Source organism: Bactrocera dorsalis, unplaced genomic scaffold (genome assembly GCF_023373825.1).
Source record: "Bactrocera dorsalis isolate Fly_Bdor unplaced genomic scaffold, ASM2337382v1 BdCtg369, whole genome shotgun sequence".
Lineage (NCBI taxonomy): Eukaryota > Metazoa > Arthropoda > Insecta > Diptera > Tephritidae > Bactrocera > Bactrocera dorsalis.
In genome coordinates, this window is record NW_026038420.1 from 1 (window position 1) to 21302 (window position 21302).

The 21302-nt window shown below is 36.8% G+C and overlaps 6 protein-coding genes across 6 annotated transcripts; 2 read left to right on the forward strand and 4 right to left on the reverse strand.

The window, feature by feature from the left end:
- Positions 1 to 59: 59 nt before the first annotated feature.
- Positions 60 to 8567, reverse strand: LOC105222478 (uncharacterized; the record flags this gene model as incomplete). The annotated part of the gene is given in 7 exon segments (XM_049462246.1): positions 60 to 200; positions 1314 to 2214; positions 4166 to 4398; positions 4639 to 5902; positions 6139 to 6478; positions 6563 to 8101; positions 8165 to 8567. Coding segments are annotated over 7 exon segments (4622 nt in total), but the record flags the coding sequence as incomplete, so codon positions are not given.
- Positions 8568 to 9274: 707 nt separating this feature from the next.
- On the reverse strand, positions 9275 to 10644 carry LOC105222460 (heat shock protein 67B3). Its single transcript, XM_029548776.2, has 2 exons — positions 10508 to 10644; positions 9275 to 10470 (listed from the first exon to the last, which is right to left on the reverse strand). The coding sequence occupies exon 2, from the start codon at positions 10430 to 10432 to the stop codon at positions 9854 to 9856; it is 579 nt and encodes a 192-aa protein (XP_029404636.1). The 5' UTR covers positions 10433 to 10470; positions 10508 to 10644; the 3' UTR covers positions 9275 to 9853.
- A 1051-nt stretch (positions 10645 to 11695) lies between these two features.
- Positions 11696 to 12961, reverse strand: LOC105222461 (heat shock protein 23). The gene has a single exon (XM_011199806.4). The coding sequence runs from the start codon at positions 12840 to 12842 to the stop codon at positions 12228 to 12230; it is 615 nt and encodes a 204-aa protein (XP_011198108.1). The 5' UTR covers positions 12843 to 12961; the 3' UTR covers positions 11696 to 12227.
- A 578-nt stretch (positions 12962 to 13539) lies between these two features.
- LOC105222462 (uncharacterized) lies at positions 13540 to 14939 on the forward strand. Its single transcript, XM_011199808.4, has 2 exons — positions 13540 to 14013; positions 14104 to 14939. Exons 1-2 carry the CDS (start codon positions 13881 to 13883, stop codon positions 14697 to 14699), a joined length of 729 nt encoding a protein of 242 aa, XP_011198110.2. The 5' UTR covers positions 13540 to 13880; the 3' UTR covers positions 14700 to 14939.
- A 356-nt stretch (positions 14940 to 15295) lies between these two features.
- Positions 15296 to 16098, reverse strand: LOC105222463 (heat shock protein 23). The gene has a single exon (XM_011199809.4). The coding sequence runs from the start codon at positions 15945 to 15947 to the stop codon at positions 15456 to 15458; it is 492 nt and encodes a 163-aa protein (XP_011198111.1). The 5' UTR covers positions 15948 to 16098; the 3' UTR covers positions 15296 to 15455.
- A 2019-nt stretch (positions 16099 to 18117) lies between these two features.
- LOC105222464 (heat shock protein 23) lies at positions 18118 to 18899 on the forward strand. The gene has a single exon (XM_011199810.4). It carries the CDS (start codon positions 18244 to 18246, stop codon positions 18787 to 18789), a length of 546 nt encoding a protein of 181 aa, XP_011198112.1. The 5' UTR covers positions 18118 to 18243; the 3' UTR covers positions 18790 to 18899.
- The last annotated feature ends 2403 nt before the right edge of the window (positions 18900 to 21302 follow it).

The window sequence follows — 21302 nt, forward strand, 5'->3', positions numbered from 1 at the left end:
GGAATATATGTGTTTTTATTGGGCGACAAGAGATTATATAGGGTGATGATCATACCTTCGAGAGCACCGTAGCTGGCAGTTGTTGCGTATCGCCGACAAGCACCAATGTATTGATGCCAAACTTCAGTGGCATTAGGGTCCACGGTTCCGTACATTGCGTCGCCTCGTCAATAATGCAGACATCGAAGTAATTTACGTATCTGTGAATTAGTGGTATAATATTGTATAAATAAGAAACAGATAAGGTAGGGCTAAGTTCGGATGTAACGGAACATTTTATGCTCTTGCAACTTGCAAGAATCAAAGTCCGAGAAATCCGATTTTATCTATTTTTACCAATAACCTATTCTACTAACTGCCACATACTAAAAAAATGTTGCCTGGATTTCATTAAGGTACCTCACATACAATCACCAATCATATAGAGTAGAGTCAGCTGGATGTTCGAAAATGATATTACTTGTAAGGGGGATAGATCAAGTTTTAGCCCAAATTTTATCCATTTTAGGCACAAAGATACACTGTTATGAGTGAAACACGCTCTCTCGTTTTCATTGAGATAACTCACATATTGACCGATATACATATGTATGCGGTATGAAGTCACCCGAAAGTTCGAAAATCTTTATATATATTAGGTATAGGGGGGGCTCAGGAAAGTATTGAGGTAAAGTGGCATACTTTAAAGGAATTAGTCCGAGATCCCTTATTTTCGCATTGTAAGTACATAAGAATGTGAGAAGAAGTCACGTACCAAATTTTGTCGAAATCGATCGGTCGAGTCCCGAGATATGTGATTTCAGCAAAAAGTGGGCGGTGCCACACCCAACGTACAATTTTCACACCGGAACCTATATTGATTTATCGCGCTTTTAGTAGTTTTTAACAGTACCGTTATTTTGGAGAGTGGAAGGGGTTACCTTGCGCCTTCAACAATTTGTACAGTCTCGGTAGGGGTGCTGCTTACGAGATTTATCATAAGTGAATTTGGCCATTGTAGCTAGGGTCTAGGAGCTATGTGCATTACATCTATTAGAGGGCGGGACCATACCCACTACGATATCCGCGGTTCCGATAAGTAAATAGCTTCTTAGGAAGAAAAGAACGGTATCTCAAAAACTGAGAGACTAATTCGCATATGTACAGACAGACAGCGGACAAGACTAAAACGGCTCAGCTCATAACGCTGAAAATATACATATATATATAAATTTAAAAGGATCTTCCACGTTTGCCTCTGGGTGTTACAAACTTCGTGGCAAACCAAAAATACCCGCTTCAGCGTATAAATATACTCATAAAGATAAACATACTTGGACAATTTCACACAGCTGGACAGCGTCGTGCACACCACATTCGCATGCTTCAAATGCCAATTGTACAAGCTGTTCTCATCCTCTGGCCGCAAGACGCCATTCACAATATTGCGCATTAATTGTATTTGTCGCTGCTTCTCCAGTAAGACCTCCTCCTGCACGGTGTTTTTCACGTTATTCATCTTCATGCGTTCTATGTCGGCTTCGATTTGTAAAATTTCATTACGCAAATATTCTTTTATGTCGACTTTATGATCGATTTGCAGATTTTTGCAGGTTGCTTTCAGCTTCCGTATTTGATTGCGTTCAATAATCTTTGGTAAAGTAGCAAGCCGTACTTTGGGACTAATACGCTCCAACAAACCGAAACGTATTAATCGGAACATTTTATCCGGTGACTTTGTTTGACTCATATCGAAGAGCTTCTCGGCGATAACATCAACAGCGGCATTGCTCTGCGCACAAACCAACACTTTTTGGTCGAGTATGCGCACCTCATTGCCGTACAGCAATTGATGCACCAAATTCGCAATGACACAGGACTTACCGGTGCCAGGCGGCCCTTGTATTAAGGTTATATTCGGTGTCGGTTCGATGGCATGCCGATATGTGCGTAGTAAAACATGCTTTTGGCGATTGTTTAGTTCGTCACAACCGTTATATTGTATGTTGCATTTCGGATAGGGTTTTATTTTGCACAACTCCATTGGATCCAGTATTTGCTTTAGCAGCGGCGATTGCTCCAACTGATAGACGGCGTTAAACGCACCAAATTCGACACGCACAATATCGACCATTGGCCGCACTGTAATGGGATTTTTCAGATTGGCCCGTAAGTCCTCTAAATCTGCTAACTCTTTGGCCAGCACTTCATATACAATGGTGACATTGCTAAAACCTAAGGAATAGAAAAAAAACAGGATTTATTATTTATTTATATAGATCTTATTTGTATATCTCTATAAAAAAATAAGTATATGTTCGAACGGAGTCTAAAATTGAGGTATCCCGCAAGTTGTAGGGAAGTTTGCAACATCCAGAAGAAAACATCTACGTGACGATCTGAGTCAATTTAGCCATGTCCCTTGTTTTTGTTGTGACGGCAAAACAACATTCCTGAAGTAATTTCGGGCCAAGTTGATAGACCTTGGACCGATAAAAATTCGGGTCCGTTCCGGTTACTTAAACCCGACTGTCGTGGAAGCAATCGTTCCCAGCCGTACAATCAAGGCAATTTCCGGCAACGTACTATATGCTCTATATATGCGAACTAGTAACTCAGTGTTTGAGATTTCGATCGAAAATTATGCACATGCCCTTTTCTTCTCAAGAAACTTCTCATTTCTGGAAACTGCCTATATCGGACCGCTATAGCATATAAGGGTTGTTGTTGTTGTTATAGCGGATACCTAGAAATCCCCGTTGGGATGGTAAGGATTTAGTAAAGTCGTCGTTGACGTCGTCCAACGGAAGGCCCAAGAACGTGCTGTTTCGCGCGGGGTCGAACCAAAGAGAGACGGGTGTGAGATCAGTGGGGTTGGTGGCTCATGCAAAGGGGAGCCAGTGTTATGCAGTGACTCATTGCACGCAGAACATATACTGGATATGTCGGGGTTTATTCTGTTCTAGATAGAAATAGATAGTGTGTTATGAGGTAATGCACCGCGACTTAGGGTCTATTGTGCCCTCTCCTGTATCACATGTCTTCCCAGAGTCCCAGCAGACTGAAAAGTTCCAGGAGTTTGCCAGGCGCTACTGAGGTGATGTGATCCCTGTTGATATAAATGGAATCCAGGGCCTTAAGCCTTTTTCCACAGATTGCCGTGCAATCCAGGATTAGGTGTGCTGGTGCTGTTCTAGGTCGCAGAACCGGCAGTTAGCACAGGAGACTATGCCCATGTTGTACAGGTGTTTCCTGAGCCTGCAGTGACCTGTGTAGATCGCGACGAGAAGACGGAATTTGTCACGCGGGAGGCGAATTAGTTTCTTGAACCTGGGGAGATTGTACCCTCCTAGAAGCAGCTTGGCGTGGCGCATACTTGCTGCCTGTTGCCAATGTCTAGAGAACATTATCTTCCCTCTTCCTCAGCCCTCTGCTGACATTAGCAGCATGGTGTGTTTTGCTGCTTTTTTGTCACCTGATGCAGCAGTGTGAGCTCCAGTATGACTTCCAGTGCCACCGTGGGGCATGTGCGCATTGCCCCCGAAGCACGTACACAGGAAAGTCTTTGCAGCTGTGACAGTCTCCAGATCACCGAAGACTGCGCTGCTTTGGTGGCCCTGGCAACCGCTCCATTACGATAGGCCTTACTATCATGGTAATAGTGAATGGAATCACAGTGGTTTTTGCTGGGTTGATATTTAGCCCTACCGTGTTGCACCATCCTTTCGCCAGGTTTAAGCCCCTTTGGATAATGCCGCAGAGAGTGTTCTCAAATCTGCCTCTCGCCGTTATGACAATATCGTCTGCGTATCCTTGACAACGGATTCCATTGCTGATGAGCAGCTCAAGGAGTTCATCTACTACCAAGCTCCATAGCAGAGAGGATAGTACAGACGAATCTTGCTATCTCCCACCGTTGTTTCCGCTACCCTAGTACAGTATCCAGAAAGAAGCTGCGCAAGGTTCACTCTCGTTTCTCGCGGCAACTCGAGCTCTTCGTCTGCCCTGTACAGGATATTATAGCTTTGTGGCAGCCGAAGTTAACATTTCTTCTTGTTTTGATGCAATTTTGCACAAACGCCTTTAGAGAGTCTAAGACTCGTTACCAACAAAATATTTCAATTTCAACCGATGTTATTAGGTTTTGGAAATATATAAAAAATACAGTTATTTTATTTGCACATACCCACACGCTTAGACGACATGTACGCGAACGTCTTAAATTTGCCCCATTCCAAAACGACAAGTTCGCATTTTGTGTCCGAATTATTTACGCCAGTACAACGGCCCAATATGATATAACGATCCAAATATGGAGTGACTTGATCGGGGGCAAGAGTAAACGGCTTGGCTTTACAACGGGTATTATCACGTTCCAGCATGCTGATAAATTCCAATTTCATTAACGGTATAATTATGCTGGAAAATATAAAATTTCAATATTAGTATTATTATAAAAAAGTATTATTATAAAAAAAATTAAAAATATAAAAAGCAAACATAACTTAAAATATGTCATTTTTGCTAACGTAATGGCAACTCTGTTTTATTTATTAACGGTGCTTTTTTTGAAGGGACAAAAATAAATTTTGACGTTAATTAACGACATAAAAATGTCAAAATGCAACACCAAAAGTTTGTATTAAAAAAAAAAATTACCTTTTATAATGGTTGAATGAGTTAAATTGATTTGGCATTGGCAACAAAATATCACTGGCAGCATCCACTTGAGCATTACGATTGATCAGCCACTCATTGCTCCAACCCAATATTTGCGATATTATTTGTGCGGTTTTATCGATCATAGCGTACGTTTGGCGTACCATTTGCGCACGATCCGCACAAGTTGGACTGGGGAGTATATCTTTGCAGTCCACACGCTTATTTGCGCCACTCACACGTTCAATGTAGTGGACAATCGGCGTTTCATTGAAGCGTACATGCTTCTTTGGGCGCTCCGTGTTGGCATTACGATGCACCACATCTATGAGACACGAGCGATGATTTGTGATTTTTTGCAATAGTTGTTGATTCATGCGAGATTCGGTATAATTTTTTTGCATGGAGGCAAATGTAATTTTATTACTTTTACGCACGGCTGCATTAAGCGGTTTCGCTTCGGCTGTTGTGGTCGCATTCCTATTCTCATCCAGCGAAGATGAACGTGACACGGACTTAGCACTACCGGTACTCGATAAACGACGACGAATGATTTGATCGACTTTTTTCATTTCCTGCGCAAATGCGTCTACAATTGTTGTGTGATTTGGTTTGGGAATTGTCGCTGTTGCAGCCGTGGAAGCTGGTGTGGACTCTGTGGCAATTGTTGTTGCGGCATCGCTAGAGGGTCGCTTTGTTTTTGGTATTCTGTAAGTGTTGGTAAATTTCTTAGGAGCACTAATGTCCTCTGCAAGCAGCGCACCACGATTGGTTGCTGTTATTTTCACCTTGGCCTTTTTCTTCTCCGTACCTTCGAGGTCAGTCGTGGAATGTTTTCGTTTCAGCAAGGCTTCCTTTGACGAATCTGCTAATTGCTTATCGGCAAGTTCTTTTAATTTTTCCTTGCGTGATTCTTTTATCTTACGTTTCTTCTCGCTCTCTCTACGCCGCTCATCGCTTGGCTTCTCAAGCCACTTTCTCTTCAATTCATCTCTATATCGCTCATCTCGGAATTGTCCTTTGATCTCACGCATTTTTTTGTACATTTCCTTTTGCATTGTTGGTCGTGTTTCTGCGGAGACGCCTCTATGCTTACCCTTGTGTATGGGCAAACAAGGTGCATCGATTACTGATGGCGGGTGGTGTAAGCGTTTAACTGGTTTAACCAAGCCTCTTTTATCATGTCTTTCCTTCTCTTTGCCATCACTGCTCGAAACTCGTTCATTGCGCTGCGCACTTTTACTACTAGTAGCCGCCTCGGCATCTAAAATGTTAATAATTAAAAAAAAAGAAAAAACAAATGTTAACTTCGGTTCCAACAAAAACAGGACCCAGGAACATTTTATATCTTATAAGAGGGCATAAAAATTGTTTTCTGATTTTAATGGGTCAGTTTGTAAGGCTCTGCGTTTCACGCTGATCATTTATACATATATTTTTATGGTCTCCAAAGGTTTGTTCTGGGTGTTATAAACTTCGTTAGATAGCTGATAATCTTACCTGTTGGCGCTTCAGTTGATTCACTACTTGATTTTCTTTCCAACTGCGTTTTCTTCAGATGTTCTTTTACAATGTGTTTCTTTTGTTGTTGTAACAATTGCTTGCTGCTCCCGGCATCATAATTTGTAACATCGGAGTGCAATAGGCCCCGTGCAAGCTTTGACGACTGGACGTCGTTTTTAATTTCACCATTTTTTTCAGCCAATGTAGCTACTACGTCATCTACGAGTTCTTCATTGAAAAAGTCAAGGTCATCGCTTTCGAACATTAGTCCATGTTCTTCTTCCTTTTTAACATTATCATCGGAGTCGTCTGCCTTATCATGTTGAAAATCAAAAACCTAAGAAAATTAACAACACCAACATTAACACACACACATTCTGAATTGCCCAAAGATAAACTACAGCCTATACCGGAAGCCCACCTGTGACATATTCATTTTTTGTGACAGCAACTTCGTACTCCAATCGGAAACTTTGTGTTCGAACTCTTCATCGTAATACTCATCATCGTCGTCTATCGTAATCCATACGTCATTTTCTATTTCGTTACTTTTTGCTTTAGCTTTGGTTGAAATCATTTTGGAATCGGGCGAATCGTCGTCAATCGGCTCTTTCTTTATTTGTATATTTGCCAAATTATCTTGGCAATTATCTTTGTGAACATCATATGCTGGTTCGTCTTCAACAGACAATTCTTCCTCACTATGATCACACATCATTTCAGATTTGATATCGTTTATTAGAATTTGTGAGAATAGCATATCATCATCCATATCAACAAAAGCGGCCAATTCTTCTGCAGTATTTACGGAATCTTCTTTTGCCTTTTCCACGTTTTGTTCATCGATATTTACACTCCTTTGTTCATCCACTGAATTCTTGGAGCTGTTTAGTGAAGTGTCAAACAAATTTGGACTCTTTCGGCTTGTGCTATCATCAGCCTGCTTTTCCTTTTCAATATTCTCATTGCTATTCGTTGTGTTTTTTGTTGTATGTGCTTCTTTTGCATCGACCGGCACTAGCTCACCGAAGCACTCCACGTTCTGTGCTATATGGCCTTCGTCATCCTCATTATCACTTAGTAAGTCGATAGTGTCACCATTGCAAAGTGGTTTATCCAGCGTTTTATCATCATTAAGCTTCTTATATACCAATGGGTTAATGGCTTTTACACTCTGCAGTATGACCTCATCAGTGCCACCAAATATATCCACCACATTTTCGTAACAAGAATTTACAAACTCTCGCTTTATATCAGGTAATATTGGCTCATGTATGACAACTTTTTCGTTCGTTGGTTGAGTGGAAGATGCATTATCTTTCTTATCTGTCATTGTACCAGAAGTTGAAGCCGTCGGTTTATTTGAAGAGCTGGTTTTCGAAAGCACCGGATCAGGCTTATTAAAAATATTTTCGTCACCGGTTTCTTTAGTTTTATCTTTGCTACTTGCACTCTCTTCAGTTGTTTTCTTCTCCTCCTTGCTAGGAACAACTTTGTCCTCCTCGTCGTCACTCAAAACAATTACATCACCGTAATAAAGCATCGGTACTTTTGTCAACGGCGTCGAATTTTTTAAATTGTCATTGGGTTTTCTAATGTTTGTTACTGAAACCTCCGTTTTAACACTAGGTAACAATGATGAAGATGATATTTCCGCTATGGAAGTTGACACTGAGGAGGGGCACTTAGGTTCATCTTTTTTAACTTCTTGTACGATATTTGAATTTTCTGTTGTAGATTCTCCATCTACAACTATGACTTGAGTTGTTTCAATTCCTATCGGTTCTTTGAAAATTGTAGTTACTTTAGGCATTGGCGCATATATGAGTTTATATATTGGATGTTTGAGGCTCGGTTCTGTATCATCCGTTACGCCTATTCCAATACAGTCGTTTGCTTTTAGTTCGATCTCGCTATTATGTACTTTACTGCCATTCACAAAGGTTCCATTTATAGAGCCCTAAACAAATATATATTAATTTCATTGTTATTGTTTGGCCTTTATTACAATATCTCAACTTACCAAATCCTTTAGTACGATTTTCTCATCAATATCTACAGTAATTTCCGCGTGTTTTCGTGAAACATAATGAGAATCTAGAATACATAAGGCCGATCCCGGTGTTCGTCCAACTGCAGTGACGCCAATATAAAGTCTTATACGATCGCCTATCACCTTACGCTCCAAAAACCAGGAGGATAGCACACGATTGCTTCGATCCGCCATAGTATCCTATGTCCTTACAGCCGTTGTCGTTACGTATTGTCAATAGATATTGCTTCCGCTGCTATTTTTGTCATTAGGGGTTCTGTTTATTAAATTAAACGCTTTTTTATTATTTACAAATATTTCTTCCATAAACTTTTAATTGAAATATGATAATAAAAGTCCATGGTGAAATCCAACCCTTCATACAAATAACAGACAAATTCAACATAGGCTCTTCCTCTTATTCAAGAAATGATCACAATGATAACACAGGGGATGGAAATATATGTAGATTTTATTGAATTTTATAGCATATTTAAAATTATACTAAAAATAAAAAATAATTAAAAAAAAATTTTAATCCCGATAACCGCTAACTCATTCGAAAATAAAAGTCATAAGCATCTTGATAAAGAAATTAAAAACAAATGATTGTTTTGTTGGGTCAACAGTGGAACTGATCTTTATGGTACGTCGTTAATTGTCAGTGTAAAAGTTTGAGTGATGGAGGAATATTAACATTTTTTAAATGTACAGTGATTGTGAAATAAAGTACTATATTCAGCTTTGTTTAAACAAATTCAATTAAAAATGAAATGAAATACGTGTATCTGGTTCTATTAAAATAAGTGTTTTCATATAAAGTAAGAATTGCAACAGTACCAGCTAAAATTCGAATAGCAAACTATCGACGACAGTATTTTAACAAGCAAAAGAATGGAGCGCCAATTTCAAGGTCAGTGCATTTTTGGTGGGATAGCGTTGCAGGGAAGTATTTAAAAAGTAAAATAACCTTTTGCTGAAATATTCGGAATTACTTGGTCCACAAAAAACGGAAGTAGCAAACTTGTTTTCTTATAAAGTGTGCCGGATACGCAGTTTTCGATTCCGCCCCAAATTTTGTATATGTTTTAATTATTTAAGTTTAATTAAGATACGCACACTAAATTATCAATGATAGATTAACAATTATTCGATTTCAATAATTTATTTATAATGAATTTCCGCTCAATTTTATTATAATTTATTCATATGTATATTTGCATTAATTATTTAAAACGTTTACGATAAAATGTAGAAAAGCTTATTCAATTGTAATACAATGTGATAAGATGAGATTCTCCAAAAGGATAAGGATTCACTTAAATAGTAAATAGCTACATATATAAATATAAAAATGAAGATATTGCGCAATATACATACGTAGATATCACTCTAAAGCTGCTTTTTAAATATATTCGCAATATCCTTTAACATAATTCATAAGTAAATTAGACTGATTATTTAAAATTACCAGTCATTTCAATTAAACGCTTACATTATTATAATGGCCGATATTTAAAAAGTTTTAGTACATCTAATTAATTAGTATTATTATGTAAATGTAGAGTTACTGCTTTACGTTTTCAATTCATTATTGGTAAATTTCCAATTTTTTCCTTTACGACATCGAGAAGAATATAAATGCAATTGAACATTTATGGTGTTACACACAATCAGTGCTTATTTTGTTGCGGCTGCTTCGGCTTCCTCCTGACTTTTGGTCTTTACAAACATTTCGGAAGGACCAACCTGCTGTATAGCTATTATGCGCTCCTTCTTCTCTACTTCTGGCGGTGGTGGTGGTGATGGTACACGCACAGTCAACGCACCGTCCGAAGATAATGTCGATACAATGCTCTCCTCATCATAACCCTTGGGAAGTACATAACGACGTGTAAACTGACGCGAAATATGACCATGTTCATCTTCACGTTCTTCGTGTTTACCCTCAATCACTAATGAATCATCAACGATTTTCACGGTCAGATCCTCCGGTTTGAATAGACCAACATCCAGGTGCACTTCGAAACCATTCTTTCCGTAACGATTAACTACATTACCTTCGGTGCTATGCTTAGCAGCCACTAGGTGATGAGCATGTGGCCCCAAACGTGCAATTAAACCCAAAGTAGCTAAATCCAATGGATGATGTTGGCGTTCATGCAAACGTCGATAAATATGATTTGGATACAAATCGTGATTATAGTATGGAGCCGAGTCCAAACTCAAGACAAATGGTGGTATATTCCGGATTGGCATTTTCCACAAGATTTTATTTATATGTACCCCGTTTTCTACTATTTTTCAGTAAAATGAAGCGCAATGCTAATACACGCAACACACTTTGAATTTTCACGACAATTACTTGAAAAATGCATACAGCATGGGCTTTTATACTTGCGCAAGAAGTCTTTGGTGAGCGAACTCTCAGACGATAGGCAAGAGCGAGTATGGACAAATAACTATATGAGCATATAATCCAGTTTTCCACAAAATTCTCGCAACTACGCTGTATAAATAATATTACTGAGTAATTCAGCGCCTTTGAGGTGTAAAAAGGAGGACAGGTGCGTAAGTCCCCTAGCACCTAGAGGACTCCACATTAAAAAGCTACTCAATCGATTCTATTTCATGCTCACTTGTTCGCAATGCTGTATTGGCCATCCACTCAATCCTTTTTTGCTTGTATGTATGTATTTATTCAGCAATTTTTGGGCAAATATGTACATACCTAATTTATGAAAACAATTTAATTAAGAATGTTTTCCTTTAGTATGCGTGTATGCTATCTTTATGTATGCTTTCAATCGCATTAATAAAATTTGCCGTCACTTAATTGTTTTTATGAAGTTCGTCTTACAACAAATGCGGTTAGATAAATATTTATAATTACGCATAGTACATACATACATATCTATTATTTATACAGACAGATTAATCCTAAACGTGTCATATATGTATGTATGTATATGTGTTCCACATAACACTACACTGTTTGAATTTTGTACCATTGTGAAAAAAGCCTGCGAACTATGCAAAGAAATACGGTCAGGAGTGATGAACATAATTTCATCCTTTTATACCCCGAACAGGGGAGGTTCTAACAACCAGAAGGAAGCTGAACCTATAACATATACATACGTACATATGTATGTATGTATGTATATAAATGATCAAAGTGATAAGCGTATTTGTATTTGAAAAGCAATGGCAATAAAAGAATACATGCTCAGAGTCTTCAAGGCATTCTGAACACGTCGGACATTTCGAATTCCTCAATTTAGGAGATATTTGAAATTTTGTACACTTCTTCTACCCAAGAAGCAAGTCATTTATTAATCTAATAGCCAAATCCAGCCAAACGGGGTTAGATCACCGAAATAACAGCCCTCGACCGGATAAAATCCGAGTCAATTACTGTATCGTACAACCGGCTGTCATGGGAACCGCAACTCTTTTGTCGAAACCGCCGATATCGAACCACTATAGCATTTAGCTGCCATAGAAACTGAACGATCAGAATTAAATTCTTGTATGGAAATCTTTTTTATTTGACAAGATATCTTCACGAAAATCTCATGAATTATTGTCTATAGTTCTAAATATATTTTCCAGGTTGCACCTATTTAGCATATAAATAGAAGTCATACAAACATTCACATCACATCAAAAATAAGTTTTTCTAATCAAGCGGAATTCCTATTCAACACTCTTGTTTCCAACCACAGAAAACAAAAAAAAATTGTTATATTTCTATATTCTAATAGTATTTATTTTTAGTAAATGAATGCTCCCGATATTAATTTAAATAAAATTACTACGAACATATTTATCAGCAAAAACTTATAATACTACATGGATAATCAATATACATAAATACGAATGAGAATGTACTGCACTTTTGCCAGCACGCTATTCTAATTTTTTTGTTTCTGCACAAAAGTAGTATTTATCGGAAATACATTAGTAGTACTAATTACTAAAGCGTTTCGCAATATGGAATGAATAAACTGTGTATGAAGTCTTTTTGCAATCAATGTCTGTCTACAGCCATTTACTTTTGCTCGGCGTCTCCATTGGCATCGCCAATCTTCTCCTCCGTATTGTGTTTGACATTCAAATGAGCCGGACCGGTTTGTTGAATTTGTACAACACGCTCATTCGATTTTTCTTCTTGTGGCTTTGGAGCGCTAACTGTGAGAACGCCGTCTGATGAAAGCGTTGAAATGACTCTATCGGCATCATAATCCTTCGGTAGCGCATATCGCCGTACGAAGTGTCGTGAAATGTAACCATGCTCATCCTCACGTTCTTCATGTTTGCCCTCGATAATAATGCTATTATCAACTACTTTTACAGTCAGCTCGCTGGGCTTGAACTGAGCCACATCCATGCACACTTGTAGGCCATCTTTACCTACTGGAGACAAGCGGCTTTCGCCCTGCTGCGCCCGTCGACTGAGAGCTCGTTCACCCAAACGATTTACCAAACCCAAGGGCAGGGAATAGCCAACAAGATTGTTAGCAGCTGGCTCATGTCGATGATGGTGATGGCGGTGAATATGATGTGGATGCAAACCTAATCCGAAGTCATTGCCGTAGTACAGCGGATTGTAGCTCTCGCGATCCAACTCATCAATTAAGTTCAATAGAATGGGCAAACTTGACATTTTTGTTTATTTTTAAGTCAAAATTAACTGAATATTAGTTTTATTTTTAAGATAATTTTTGAGCAAATCTGCTAAATATAATTGCTTTCTCCGTTCGCTTGCGAAAAACTGATGTGGATTCAACGCTCGCTTGCCTTTTATACGCTTGAAATTTGTGTATGCTTGAAATTACTCGTAAATTCTCGAAAAATTAAAATCCAATAAGCAAAGATAATAGAGAACAATGTAATGTTTATTTTTCTCTTTTGCTGAAAAGAGGTTGAGTTTGATGTTAAGAGAGTAAAGAACTTAAGAGTAAATTGTGTATGTGAGAGCACACACATGCGAGAGCTTTCATACGCAAATAACAATTATTTATAATTAGTATTCCACTCATTTATTCTGAAAGGAAAATGATAAATCAAGTTCGATTAGTATATTTAATAAACTACAGTATTGTTCAATTCATATTGAAAATTATTTTAGGGGCATCAATTTGTGCAAAATTCTCATCAATGTACTTATATTCACACCACAATAACGACCGATTCACATACAACTTTCCGCCCTTTTGCTTACTTCACAACAAAGCATCTCTTCATCAAAACCTTTGCTTTAATCACTTCATACATAAGTATGTATGTATATGGAAAAAGATTTACATAGAAATAAACCTTATTTCAGTTAGTAGGAACTGCAAGGGCAATAAAGTATGATTTTTTAAGTGAACAAATCTTAAGATTAACTTTCATTGTAAAGAAACCCGATAAAAATGTTGCCTACCAACAAAACTACCAAATGCAGTTGAAGTTACCGATTTTGGTGCAATCGGACCAAAACGGCAACGCTATTGCAGAGTGGACGCTGAAAGCCAAGCCGAGCGCAAAACTGACGAATGCGAGAAATAAGCAGCGAGAAAGTGGAAGCTGGCCGAAGCTGAACGTAAATGCAAGAAACCAGTACTGAAGTGTTTTTCAGCGCTGACTCGCATTGAAATTGCGCGTGTTATTCAGTTGATTTTAATGCAATTCGTGACTATATGTGATTTTAAGCACAAATATGGATATTAACTTATTGATAAGTGAAGTTTTTGCTCGCCCTGCTCTATGGGATCGAAAAAATAAAAATTATCACAATAGACAACTGGTTGAACATCTATGGAAATCCGTTGCAAGAGAAATGAATTTAAAGAGTAAGTATTAATTCAATTTATTCTAGTTTATTATGGCATACTACATTAAATATTTTATTTTTTTTTATTTCTTTTATTCTTATTTTTCAGAGGAAGAGGTAAAGAAAAAATGGAAGTATATTCGCGATCAATTTCGAGCTGAATTACGTAAAATATCTGTTCCGATATCTGCAGATAGTGCTAATATGGAATCAGAGTTTAATTCGAAGTGGCCTTACTTTAAACAGCTATTATTTTTAAAAGACCAAATAAAGAAAATAAGTACTATACCGGATGAAAGTGGTAACGAAGATCCACTCGAAGTAAATGATGATATAAGTAGTTGGAATATATCTCAAGTCGAAGACACGGACGATAGCTGCGATAAATTTGAACTCAATATTCCGCCTCCAACGAAAAAGAAATATTTAAGTCAGACAAAGAATACTTCGCACCTATTGGAAATTGAAAAACGTAAATTACGCTTACTTGAACAGAAACACTCAGAAAACAAATACCGAGATGAAGATCAGGCCTTTTTTGAATCTCTTCTGCCGCATATTCGTAAATTGGAACCCGAAGCTAAATTGTTATGTCGAATGGATATTCAGAACATTGTATATAATCATGTATACCAAAAAAGTAAAAAACAACCAATAGGTGGCACATACACCCAAACGCCAGTTTCTAATGATAATTTACAATAAGCAGTTGTAACTTCATCCATCAGCAATTCTTCAGGCCCTAATGTGTTTACTTTGGATTTGACGTCGACTCAACAGTTGCAGACAAACTCTATTACTTCAAATGAATATGTTAACATATAATATGTCTATTTCAACATCTCTTAATTGTCAGTAAATCTTTTGCGTTAGAGTCTAAGTGCCTGTACAATGTGAAGTAAAGTAATAAGTTTAATAAAATTTAAATATCTCACTTTATAGTTACTATAAGTCTTTCACTTGGCGTTATTGGTATTCTAGTAAAATTACTCCAACCCAATTTTGATTACAACATTAATCACATGTTTCGATGTGCATATGAATATAAGTATGTATGTTTTAAAAAACATCCCGTTTATCCCGTTTTTTATTTATGGGATGCTTTTTAAAATTTTTCTTAAAAAATATATTTAGTACAAAGCTGGAAGCAAAATATACTTTAACTGTGGAATCCTCATAAAACATTCAAGAATACCAGATATACTTAAGATCCTCAAGACCCTACACAAACATCCGACCATGAAAGTTAAGAAAATCACGAAATGTTTTTTTTTTTTTGTAACAAAAGATTGTTTTTTATTTATTTATTTTCTTCAGTACAAACTACAAACTATATTAAGAATGGAAAAGGCTAATTAATACTCCGTATGTAGCAACTAAACTCTAGACCCGCTCGAGGATAGATGTATGCGTGTATGTTTTAGAAAGCGTTGTTGATGATTTAATTGAAGTGGCAAATTTTTAATTCTTCTTCTCTTCTTTGCCATTCTCCTTAACGTTCAAGTGTGCCGGACCAGTTTGTTGTATTTGTACATGACGTTCATTAGACTTGTCCTCCAATTGCGGCTTTGGCGCCATAACTGTCAGTACACCATCTGATGAAAGCGATGACATCACTTTATTGGGATCATATCCCTTGGGCAACGTGTAGCGACGAAGAAAATGACGAGATATGTAACCATGGTCATCCTCACGTTCTTCATGTTTGCCCTCCACAACGATGCTATTGTCTACAACTCGTACATTCAATTCGCTGGGTTTGAAATGGGCGACATCCATCGACACCTGGAAACCATCTTTGCCTACCAGCGGTGAAATTGCCCTTTCTGGTTTACCCAAGGCTAATTGCCGGCTCATAGGCCAATGGTAGGTTTGATGATAGTATGGAGAAATAGCCGTGGTGAGACGGTCCATGTCGTTAATTAAACCCAATATTGCTGGAATTGTAGCCATTTTCTTGTCTCTAGCTTTGAAAACTTTCCAAAAATTAATTCGATTCTAAATCTTTTCACCGAAACAGGCAAGTTTTGTTTGCAGCAAATACTGTTTGTTACGCTTCTGTTGAATGTTTGTATACAACTGTTGTCCATACACTGCCAATTTGCCGGTATTTATACTTTTTGCGGTGCCATCGAAAATTCAGCTATGTTGACTGTGGTCATGGTTGAAAAGTAGCGTATATGTATGTACATATGTACATGCTATCTCGATAGAAGGGGCCATCGACCGTGGAAGCAGTATAGAAAGTTCCGGTAAATTCTGCGCAGCAAAGAAATTCTAGTAAAGTAAGAGTGATTCACTCACAGATTGCGCTAAATAAAGAGAACATGTAGTGTACCGTCTGAGAGTTTACCCCCTTATCTGGTATTTTCTACAAAACGTTTCGAGAGCTTCTCTTTTCGGTATTGTATGCCGATATAATTTTTTAAAGCTGCTTGAATAAATGTGTTTTCGTATTTAAATAGGCAGGTGCAATAATTTAAGATGCAAAAAATGGGCAACATTTTGTTAATTTAGTTGAATAATTTGTCAACAGAAATTCTTATTCAACAAATACATACATACATAGTACATATTGAACCAGAGAACATTGATGTTCTCTGATTGAATCATGAGAAGATTTCCGCAAGTACTCAACACATTGGGAAGAAAGCTTCAGAAGAGAGTTGAAAATAACGTAAATTACAAAGAATACAAACAAACAGTTATTGAGTCAGTTATTGGGAGTAAAATTTGAGACTTTAGTTGGAGGTGTCTCTCATTGTTATTATAGCATATAGCGAGTGTTCGAAAGAATGTAATGTACATACCTAAGTATGTACATATATAAGATACCCACAGATTGTGATAAAGGGTAGGCAAATATTTTAATGATTTCTTTATATTTCTATGCATTATATTTTTTTTTATAAATATACATACAAATGAAAATTTTAACCAAATTTGGTAAATATTTTCTCCTAGTCCTCAAGGATTGTCTCTGGTTATGGTCTTTATCAATTATTATCTTGTATTTAAAGAAGGAATGTTATGAAATGTCATATAATTAAAACTATTAAATTACTTTATTGAATTTGTTTTGAAAATGTAGTAATTGATGTAGAATATTGTTAAGATGCCAAGCCACTTGTGCAGCAGTTTCGTGATAGATTTAACTTGCGTCTAAATTTTGTTCTAAAATTTGAGTGCTGAATTCTATTCTATTACCCCGATTGCTTCTTAAATTGATATACTATTTAATTGAACTGGTTTACCATGAAGATTGTGTCGGAAAAGTCGCATACATGCTTATGTTTATATTATATATGTATATTTAGTAAAATACGTCTGTTTGTATGTAGTATATAAACGAACTCGCGAAGTCCGTAAGTTTTTAAGATATCGATATGAAGTTTCTCACTCGGCCTATTCTTCCCATGAACCTGACCATTTGTGGGACTCGCTGATATCAAACTATTATAACGTATTGTTTTTTCGTTGTGTGAAAAGCTTTTTTATCTGACAAGATGCCTTAACGTATAAATAACAATATCTCAACAATTTTTTTCTTAAATCGTAGCACTATACTATACTATATACTTGTAGATGTGTATGTGAATATTTATGTATGTATATATTTGGTATAGCTGCCATGCAAACTAACCGATCATAATCAAAATCAAGTTCTTTTATTTTCGATAAAATTAGTTATCACAAGTGTGCATTAAATTTCATCGCAAATGTACTTTCCATAGTACACATAATAAAATATATGTATGTATGTATGTAAAAGAATTAACTATATTTTCACAACAATTCATTCTCTAGCATCATGCTACTCGCTAACAGGGATGTTGCTCTCCCAGCAACATTAAAATTCTTTTAACACTCTCTCTTACTCTCAAAGAACAATTTTTTTTGCGGGCAGTTCTACACACTTCGCGAACACTTCTCCACTTTTCGCGAATTTTCTTCCGCAATAGGCACACACTTTATTTGTGCGGCATTATTGTTTACACAAATTCTAGTAAAAACGAGAATGAGCATGAAGAGAGTTTCCAAAGAGTGCCAGGTAGTGCGCAATCGCGAGAGTATGGACTGATAACAGCGCCACACTGTCAGAAAAGTATAAAAGCCAACGGCTCTTTGGTGCAACTCCAGTAAAAAGTTGAAAAATCAGATTTGAAGTCAAAAGTGATTTCGAAAAAGCAAAGAAACTATTTTTCTATAATTTAACAATCGAAGTGAAAATCTTAAATTTGTAGTAAAAATGCGTCCACTTCCACAATTATGGCGTATGGCTGAGGAAATGCAACGTTTGGCTTTTCCGCGTCGATCACCATTTTCGGCATTTTACGATGACTTCTTCAATGCACCGTTCACCTATTCACCATGGAGTCGTTTAAGTCGTCTACAACAGGACTTACAAAACCAGGTTGAACCAAAGTTGGGCAAAGAAGGCTATCAAGTGTCGTTGGATGTTGCACAATTCAAACCCAACGAATTAACCGTTAAAGTGGTGGACAACAATGTGGTCGTAGAGGGAAAATATGAGGGGCGTGAAGACGAACACGGTTTCATTTCGAAACATTTTGTGCGCAGTTTCAGTCTGCCCCGTGGTTTCAAAGCCGATCAGGCCATTTCAACACTTTCATCGGATGGCATACTAACGGTTAATGTACCAAAACCTGCTGCTTTGGAGGATAACGCGGCAGAACGTGTGATTCCCATTCAACAGACCGGTCCAGCACACTTGAATGTAAAGGAGAATCCTCCAGTGGAAAATAAGAGTGCTGAGGAGAAGGATAAAAAGTGAACGAGATTTTTGTTTTAAGTGTTTCGAACGAAATTCAATCATATACAGATGTAGTGCTATAGGCTGTTATTAGTTATTTACGAATAAAAAAGAAGACTGCGAATCATAAATTTTCTCTTTTTTTATAAAATTGTGACATTTTCGAAACACCAGTGTTTGGGTAAATAAGAATTTTGTTGCTAGAATGGGTGGCAATAAATTTTGGAAGGATCCGATTTCCAAGATCCTGGACAACCGGGTATACTTACTGCGAAGTCTGTTTCGGTTATGGTAGGGAGAATTAATGAGAGGACGGCAGGCTTAACTTTGGCATCTCTAAATATTATTTTGGCATCTCTAAATATAATTTGACATACATACATATTTATCATAATGAAATTATATGGTTACCATAAGCTTGGCATAATTTAATTTGAAATTATGGATGAAAGTCCATTGATATGTCGTTTCCTTTACTCTGAAAGGACTTTTGAACGACCCTGTATTCTAGTAGCTCTAATACAGTCTGATCAAATACACTTCACTCGACTTCTTTTTTAACATCTTCAAAATATGCACTTCCTGAGCCAATATTCTACTATTTTTGGAGCGCCATTCGTTAGTTTGTTTGAGAGTTTCGACGTCATATTCATAAACGTAATAATCTGGCTGATCGATGGTATTCATTACGTTTTTGGCTTTAAATTCGGCCATAATCATACTCATTTTGAAAAAAAAAAATTTGCTTTATCCGGACGAGTCGAGCAAGAACGCGTTATATGCCCAAAACAACCACCAAAATCATTCGAACGGACTGTTGAGAGATGTTGAGCTCTCTTGGCATTTCTCTAGCACCTCTCTGAGCACCATATCCTTCACTTTTGTAATATTTTCATCAGTTGAAGAGATCGAAGGTCGTCCAGAACGAGGCAGGTCTGCAATGACCTATCGACCGTCTTTGAAGACTTTGTATCATTCGTAGGCTTGGGATTTTGATAAAACTGAATCACCTTAAGCCTTTTCCAACATTCGGTACGATTTCGCACACGAAATTTTGTTAGAAATACAAAATTTGAGACAAATTCTTTGTTCGATATTTTTATCCATTGTAAAAATCGCAACGCACTACTGAGGTGTACCGACTTAAGCAGCTGCTGTAAACAAACTGGTTGACAGATCGCGCTCATATTTCGCATAGTTATTAAAAACAGTCCTACCAACTTAGTAAAATTTTGAAATATCATTTACTCGGAAAATTTTTTGTCGCAAAGTACATATATGTATATGTATGTATATTCAAATTTCTGTGCATAGTACTTAATATCAAACTTTAGACCTCAATTTATTATTGTTGATATTTATAGTTAGTATAATAGTCGCAGAAGAGTCTATGATATATGTAAATATAAAAATATTTTTGATACCTATGTACATATATATAATGTAGAAATAAGTTTTACTTCGTATATTATATGCCTCATTGAAGCTTAATTTGCAATTTCGAAAATACTCTCCGTAATAAATGCATTAAGTTCCGATATGAGCAAAAAAAGTATCAAAAATAGTTTGACCTTGATTTTGAAATTTCTTCCGATGCAAATATATATACTCGTACATACATATATATGTATTCGTTATTTAATACATACATATTGTAAACAACCTGGCATCAAAGAACCAACCTATAGGAAAAACTTAACTTTGCACCACACATTTCGAGTTTCTGAATAGTGTGTGGATAAGTACTTATGTATTATACATAAAGCAAGAACTATAAAACACTTCACAAATGGAAAATTTTCTATACATCAACTTGGTTTTGATAGGTCTGTTTGTATGACAGCTATATGCTATAGTAGTCCAAAAGAACCAATTTATCCGAAGATTGTTTCTCGGGACAATAATTCATGCTAAATTTCAGGAATATATCTCGTCACACGAAACAAAAACTTTTCTATACAATGTTTGGATTTGATTGATCGGTTTGTATGACAGCCTACATCTATGCTATAGTGATCCGTTCTGAAGAATTTTTTCGGAGATTGTAACATTGTCTTCGCCAAAAGATAAACTTTTCACACAAGAACTCGATTTTGACTAGTCTATTGGTGGGACAGCTTTATGCTATGCCATCAGCTGCTTGGAGAGTAAAGGGCTGAAGAAACTCGCCCTATATACAGACATGACGGGCATGGCTAAACAAACTTAGCTTGTTTCCAACGTCTCTCTCTTCTTCTGTGTGGAAAACTTAATAAACCCTGTGCAGTGCATAAACATCCGTTGTATATGTATGTCACAATTCAAAAATTTGACAGTTCATCAGTTCAGCAACTAAAGAATTTCCTACTGGGTCTGTACTTTGACAAAATTTATGAGCATTTCACTTGCACTTGCACAACAACAATAACACGTGCATCGACTCGAATATATAAATAGCTTTTGTTGATGATTAATTTATTTCACTTTTGTACTTATTAACAACTTGAAGGTGTTTACAATTCTAATTAAACTATATAACTTTATTTCACTTGTTT